The following is a 7519-nucleotide window of genomic DNA, read 5'->3' as shown; positions in this document are numbered from 1 at the left end:
CACGAGCCTATCAAACCCATGCAGGATCTGCTTTCACCTCACGGATTACGAGCACTGACCATAAATCTCTTCAGAGCTTCGCGGGTGTCCGACATTCGCGGCAGGAGCAGGCCCGGCCCGTGCCCTCGGGCCGCCTCAGGCGGGACCCGCCGAGTGGTGCGGCCGCATTTCCAGAGCCGTTTTACCCAGCAGTTCTTTTGTGGCTGAGCCAGTAGCCAGAAGATGGCAGCAGAAGATAAAATTTGCCTGAATTTTAGTCCCAGCTATTGCCCGCAAAGATGTGTTTCCCCGAAAGCCTTTTTCAGAAAGGCTTTGATTCACTGAAGCAAGCGGTGGGCTACAAACCGCTCGTGCTCAACTCACGTAGTTTTTAAACCCTCGGGTTTATAGCAAAACAAGTCGTGCTATAAAGAATGTTCAAGTTTGGTGACAACAAAAGCTGGAGTCATGCAAGGGAGCAGGAGCTAGGAACACAGGCTGGCCAGCTCCAGGGCGTGGGGCATTGAAATCACCGAATTGTTTGGGCTGGAAGAGACCTTTTAAATGTCATCCAGCTTCAACCCCTCCACCATGGGCAGGGGCACCTTCCACTACAACAGGCTGCTCAAAGCCCCATCCAGCCCGGCCTTGAGCATCTGCTGGCGTGGGACCTGGCAGCACTCAGCCCTGTCTTCACAGAAGGGCTAACAAGAAAAACAAGAAACCACTCTCAGCAGGTAAATGACTGGATCTGCTGTAAAGTCCTCATGGATCTGCAGCACCCAGCCAGGTGCTGATGCACAATATTTTGTGGGTAAAGCAGGAGCAGCATGTGGTTCCATAGGAAAGTGACCATACTACATTCCCGCCTCATGATGCACACCCCAGTGGGTTAGGTCTGGCTGGATTTACAGTGCACATAGCATATTTTCACAGTAGTTCACTCATCATGGAATCACAGAATCATACAAAGGCCTGAGTTGGAAGGGACCTCAGAGATCATCTATTTCCAGCCCCACCACCATGGGCAGGTTGCTCAGAGCCCCATCCAACCTGGCCTTGAATACTTCCATGGATGGGGCATCCACAACTTTCTGTGAGCAGCCTGTTCCAGTGCCTCACTACTCTCACAGTAAAGATTTTTTCCTAACCCTGCCATCTTCCAGTTTGAGGGCATGCCTCCTTGTCCTGTCACTACATGCTCTTGTGAAAAGTCCCTTTCCATCTCTCTTGTAGGCTCCCTTCAGGTACTGTAAAGCTGCGATAAGGCCATCCCAAAGCCTTTTCTTCTCCAGGCTGAAATAAATCCTTTTGCCAGGGTGTTAGTGAGGTCTTTGGAAGTCCTAAGTACTTCTCACAGCTCTGCTGTGTCTGTGTAACTCTTTATTTGAGGCAGCAGAAGGTTTTCCTATAAGTACTAAAGTAAAGTGTAGGAAATTCTTTGTTCTTACTAGTACTTATGGAATTACCTGACCTGAGATACCAGCTCTTTTTCCCCCATAAATAAAAAGGCATGAGTTCCAGGGTGGTACAATGATTTAGAAGTAATCCTTATTAAGTAATGATGCTTTTAATGTATTTTGAGACTTGCTGAAATATGAAAAAAAAAAAGTATTTTCCATTTTCTCATCAAAATACATTAAAATAATTAAAGTTTTAGGAAGCTATAGCTTCTTCAGACTTTGTAATTGTTGCCTGGAGTACTTCATCTCAGATACTGTCAGAAATTCTGGAATTTCTAAAAATACACCAGGGATGCCGATCTGTCAGGTGAACAGTCTGGACAAATTTGAAGAGAAACTGATATACTCACTGGGGAGCGGTACTGTGCTGAAATGTGGACATTCTATTAAATTATTAATTTCTCCCATGTTCTAAATGGAGTTTCATTAATTACACTTGACCATATAAAATAGCAGAATAGTAGGAAAATAGCTTGCTTTTATACCTTCCTATGCAATAGGCTGAAGAGATTCTTATTCTGAATCTTCATGTAAACTTGGACAGTTGTGACCATCATAAAGAAATATGTACTATAATAGTTCTACAGACATCACATACAAATAGCTGATTTTTGCTAGAAATTAATCTTTGTTGGTACCTCAAATATCAAGTGCATATTTGAAGCTGCAGGGTCACTTAACTAATTAGCTGTATTAGTTGCAATATTACTTAAATTACCTTCCTTGATATATTATGCCTGCAGAATAAATTATTCATCTCACAAAACTTCTTAGCTAAAGAGTCTTGCCTCTTCCTAGTTACAGTCTTTTCATCAAAGCAACAAACAAATACCAGAGTATTTACCTTAATTAATTAAATTATAAGGGCTAGACTCAAATATGCATCCAAAAAGATATGTGGAGATTACAATTAGTCAAACTAGAAGCTCTACAATTCCAGCATTTAGAAAAGAAAGACACATCTCTGGAAGGTCTGTGTTATTGCAATTGTGCAAGAGGTCTGTGTTTCAACACTTTTGTCTGAGTTATTTTACCATATTTTCAGCAAGATGAAATATGCTTGGTTTTGGAAACAAGAAAAACACTTTGGTGTGCTCAACTTGATTTTGTCTGATTGAAGCATACTAGCAAGCCCACAATTATTCAAGTATTAATTGAATGCCTGGATCATATACATGGAAAGCTTTAGTGCCTGATTTCTTCTGTTACTTCTTATAACAAAATTTACTTTGATTTTGAAAAAAAAAAGCTTGCTGTACAGACATTTGGTGTGACACTGGTTGCAATGGTTAATATAGATTTGTCTAACTTCACAGCTGCAGACAGGGGTTAAAATTATATTTTTTTCTAATTGTTTTTTCTTGTGTGGGAACATTTTGTTTTCATCCTGAGAGCCTGTTGGTTTTGGTTTTTTTTAATAGGATTTGGTACTTTCATTTAGAAATAGATATAAGAGAATAGAAATTTTAGCTGTTACATAGGAACTTGATTCTAAAATATTCATCAGTTGCCTCATTTAATGATTTTTCATACTGCTATGCCTCACCAGTGATTTCCAAAAGAAAACAGATGCAAAGAAACAGAAAAAAAAACCAACAAAAACACCCATGCTTTTAAAAGCATGTCTTCCTTACATCTCCAGCTCACTCACCTACTTTTTAGCCACCAAGCCTCACTGTTTGTTCTGTAATGGTATCTGTTCTACTCTGCTTTGAAGGAGAGAACTTTCATCTCTTTCTGAAACACCAGCTGGCCCTAACATAAATAACACACCTAAATGTCCCTGTGGCAATAGTTTTTATAACATGCAGTCAGACTAGCTGAATACAATAAATCAAGTTCTACCTGAAATTTGAGTTGACTTCCACTTGCTAACAGCTAATTAAAATAAATAGGTAATCGCTAATCAGCAGTACCTGCAATGGGTCTGTGAAATTGGAACTTTACATATTTTACCTGAATCACCTGCCTGGTTCAAGCAAGCCAACCAAGCAGCACTCTGGGAGACTCCAGTGTTGAGACTCAGTACAGCTGAAGAGCAGATGGTAGGGAACAGACTGTGACAAAGGCACAGGTAAGATAGTCATTAAGTCAACTTCATATTCTCCATGCAAGCTCACACTGAGGTGGAGGTAAATCTGTTTGGTTACCATGCACTATGACAGGTATGCACTAAGGCATTTCTGTACTGGCAGTACCATCTGCCATAGAACTCCCACTAGGTTCAGTGGAAGCAGGTGCATATCCTGGTCAAATAAAACCTTAACCATGGTCGTCTCTCAGAGGTGTCTCTTATTTTCACACTTCATCCCTTTAATATCCACTATAACAGAAAGTGTTATCCCACCAGGTGGGTTTTGAACAGCAAGTCAAGAGCCACAGCAGAACTGTTGGACATGCTGTGATGGTGATGAAAGACATCCCCCTCTCCCTTGCCATTGTCTCTGATGGGCAATATGATCTGTCTTAAGGTGAGAACTCCAGGTGGGAATTGCAGGAGGAATGATTTGGATGTTCAAATAATCAATCCATTCCAGAGATGGGGGAGTTGTGGTGATTACTATTGACTTTGGTATGCATCAACCTGTAAAATCTATAAAATGCTCCTGCAGACTGGGCCAGCTGAGTAAACTGGTATCTTGAGGTTGCTGGCAGCTATCTGGTGAATCCCCAGTCCCACAGGTACATCTGCAGGGCATATCCAGCCCTAAGACAGGGAACACTCACTTTTGGGTGGGTGAGTAAAGGTGCTAAGATCTGGTAAAACACAAAGAAAAAATCCTGAAGTAGCTACATAGGTGCTTTGTGATTCTGAATTCTGCAAGCCCAAAGACTGTAAACCTGTTCATTTGTAGCCAAACCTGCTTATATTATAACCTTTTATACCTGCTTATATTATATACTGCATTGATAACATTTAAATGCTGTATTAGCAACAAATCTAATTATAATAATCTACATAATCACTGTCATATTTCTTGTACCTGACCAAAAGTCTTCTCTCTATCACTCTGCTACACATGCATGTAAGAAGGTTATATCCATTACCAGGAGGATTACTCCTTTATGGATTATATCGACCAAATACAGACATTCAAAACTAAAAAAACCCAAAAAACCCCCAAACAAACAAACAAACAAAAACAACAGCAAAAAAACTCCCACAACAATAAAAAAAACCCAAAAAACCCAAACCTAAAAAAAGTTTTAATTTAAGAATTTAAGTTAAAATTAAAATCTAGAAAGTGGCATCATCATTGTATTGCTGCTAGGAAAACATCTGTCTGCTGTCAGGTATTTTTTTCTTACAAGATGGATCAGGGAATCTTATGTGATCCATATAGAAATCTTTCATTCTAATATGTATTTTTGTTGAAGAAAATAAATTAGAGTTACATAGTATTGTTATTAAGAGGTATTGCTGAAGTTGTAACACCTGAGAATACACAATATCTGTGCTCCTTACATGTTGGAAGAGGTTGTATATGCCTGTGATGTTTTTTTTTATTTTTTCATATTATTTGTGAATTACCAGCAGCATGTTGTGATCTGACAGCCCTCTGATTCTGGCTTCAGTGGACTGTGACAGAATTTGAATCTCCTAATCAGAACTTTGTGATTATCACACACAGTCTTTAGGCTTCATCTTTTGGCTTCATAGTCCACTAAAGCGCCACAATGAAAGTCACCAGGCATACATTCTCTGAACAGTGAATAAAGGAAACAGAAGAGGTAGGAAGAATGTGGAGTTTCATTGTTACAGAAAATGCTGTAGATGAAGAAGCCTTTGTCCCTGTCCCCAGACAGACACAACTAAAAATTAGGTCTGATATTCAAAGCTGGTTCAGTGCCATTTTATATATGAATATTTTTCAAGAATAAATTTAGTTCTAAATAAAAATAATACGAGGCCAAAACACCAGTTCTTCTTGTTTTGGAGAATATCTGATCTGTATTTCTTACCTTGTTAATCTGTTTCACTTTGCATATGCTGTTGAAAGCAGTTTACATGTTTAACTTACGTGAATTTAATGAGTTGTTAGAGTTATTCGGCACTTTCTTACATTCTTGGGCAAGTGAACATTATTAGTCAATTCTGAGAATTAAGCAAACAAGATGAATGCCCTTCTGTAACTGAAAGTTTAATTGGCTAACCAAGTTGTGAATTCCAGACAGCTTGCCCTGCATAAATGATAAAATAGGAATTAAAATAGCTACAGTAGGAAATCATACTGTATGGGTTTGGGGTTTTTTTTTCCCTAGGAGAGAAAGTCCTGTTCTTCCAATGTTGAGAGGATATGGAAATATAATTCCTTGAGATATTCTATCTAGTAGTAGTTTCCACAGTATTCTATTATAGTTTGTCAGTATGGTTATCATGACTTTCATAGTCATGAATTAGGTGTTAAGCTAAAATCCATTAGAATTACATGGATATAAGTCTGTAAGTAAAAGGAAAATTAGGCCCATCAATTCTTAGCATTAACTCAAGAGCCCATTTAATTATAGGATTTGGAAAGTTTGTAATTATGTTCTAAATGGGATATTTACTGATAAATTATTATGTAAGTGTCATGTGTGTGTTAAATTTTACTGACATCTGATTGCTAGTTCTACTACAGGGGCCTCTAATAGTCAAGAGGAATGTCACTGACACAGAAATGGTGATTTATTTTTCCCTCAGGGTTCTCTGGGCCTTTGTAGTTGCTGGGGAAAAAATTTCTATTTGTACAGGCTTTGAGGAGGTACTTCAATTTACTGACTTAGGAACATATTTTTAAGAAATGAACTCAAATTTATGTTCCTATAAAAATCTTTCCTCTTTAATTAATTCTTCTCATTTTCATTTGCTGCTTTCCTCTATAACATGATTTTCCTGTAGTGAAATGGCAAAGTCTGAGAACTTTAACTGAAACAAATGTCTTGCTTCAAATATGAAACAACAGATAATGCAGACATTTTTCATTCCCAATGATGGATGGTGTTTTCTTTTTACATAAATGGTATACACTCCTTTTTGACTAAAGGTTGAGAACATTGTTTTGTAAACACAGGAATGCACATGATCTGTACCTATTAACTAATTATTTCAGACTTTTCCATGAAATGTAATGGAGGAGGAAAGGAAAATCCTTTGAAATGTCAGATTGTAGGTTTAGTTTACTTTGGTAGTAATATGGGTGTTTTGTTGCTAGGACACCTAATTGACTTTTAAAAAAAACCTTGTTCCTGGTCAGTAATACTGTGCAAATACTGTTTTCTTTTGTATTTTTGTTTGGTTGGTTTTTTGGGCGTATCCTGTCTTTGCTGGAAAATTCAGGCAAGGAAAAATGTATACTAAAGGAACCACACTCAAAAGATCAGCAAAGCTGAGATCTAAGTTAATTCTGAAAGACTTTGAGTTTTGCATTTAGTAAAGCAGCATGATTCCAAATGCAGAATAAGGAATCCGTTCCCATTGCAGCTGGTACACGTTCCGGGGAAGCCTTTTTCCTTCCTTTGTGTGTAAGCCTGTGCCATCCATCGCCCCATCACAATCGGAACCCACCTCAGGGGGAACTGAAAGAAAAAGCACAATAGGAGCACGTGATACAAGTGCTGTTAGCTTTTCAAGGCGCACGTTAAGTAGACTATTAAATTATCTAAGAATATTGCTCTGTATTTGCTGAGGCACAGAAATTGTATGAGCATTTAATTGCCACGTGCCATATTCCCCATTGTGCTTTTAACACAGTTCTTCCACCCCGTCTGGCACGACGAGTGCATGGTAAGTAATTTTAACGGGGGGGGGCTACACATCCTTTGTTGTCATCCTTACAGTCTGCGGCACACGCTCGGGAAGCTCGTTGTATTGCCAAGCCTTAGATCGAGCTGTAGGATCCTGCAATTGCGTGAGCCGCGCGCCGGAGCAGGACAGCACCTGGCAAACCAGAACTGTCAGAATTAGCCTTCAATCTCCTAACACGGGATTGGCGGGGCAGCACAACCCGTGTGCTGCCCGTTCAGAGCCCCGCGTTGCAGTCCAGCGAGCACCGGGCACCTCAGCGGTGCTGTTCTTTTGTGGGCAGCGGGAGCCC

General features: G+C 39.5%; 1 protein-coding gene across 4 annotated transcripts in view; it reads left to right on the top strand.

Moving 5' to 3' along the window:
* The first annotated feature begins 7177 nt into the window (after positions 1–7177).
* The window catches only part of AKAP9 (A-kinase anchoring protein 9), a 106760-nt gene continuing 106418 nt past the window's right edge, over positions 7178–7519 (top strand). For all 4 annotated transcript variants that reach the window (XM_031066767.1, XM_031066766.1, XM_031066765.1 and 1 more), the window contains exon 1: positions 7178–7209. In XM_031066767.1, the coding sequence (XP_030922627.1) occupies positions 7207–7209 (3 nt within the window). In that variant the 5' untranslated portion in view covers positions 7178–7206. The remainder of the gene's footprint in view (positions 7210–7519) is intronic.

This window comes from Geospiza fortis, unplaced genomic scaffold (assembly GCF_000277835.1).
Source record: "Geospiza fortis unplaced genomic scaffold, GeoFor_1.0 scaffold138, whole genome shotgun sequence".
NCBI lineage: Eukaryota > Metazoa > Chordata > Aves > Passeriformes > Thraupidae > Geospiza > Geospiza fortis.
Note: the sequence above shows the minus strand (reverse complement) of the source record. Positions and strands in the feature narration are given on the sequence as shown.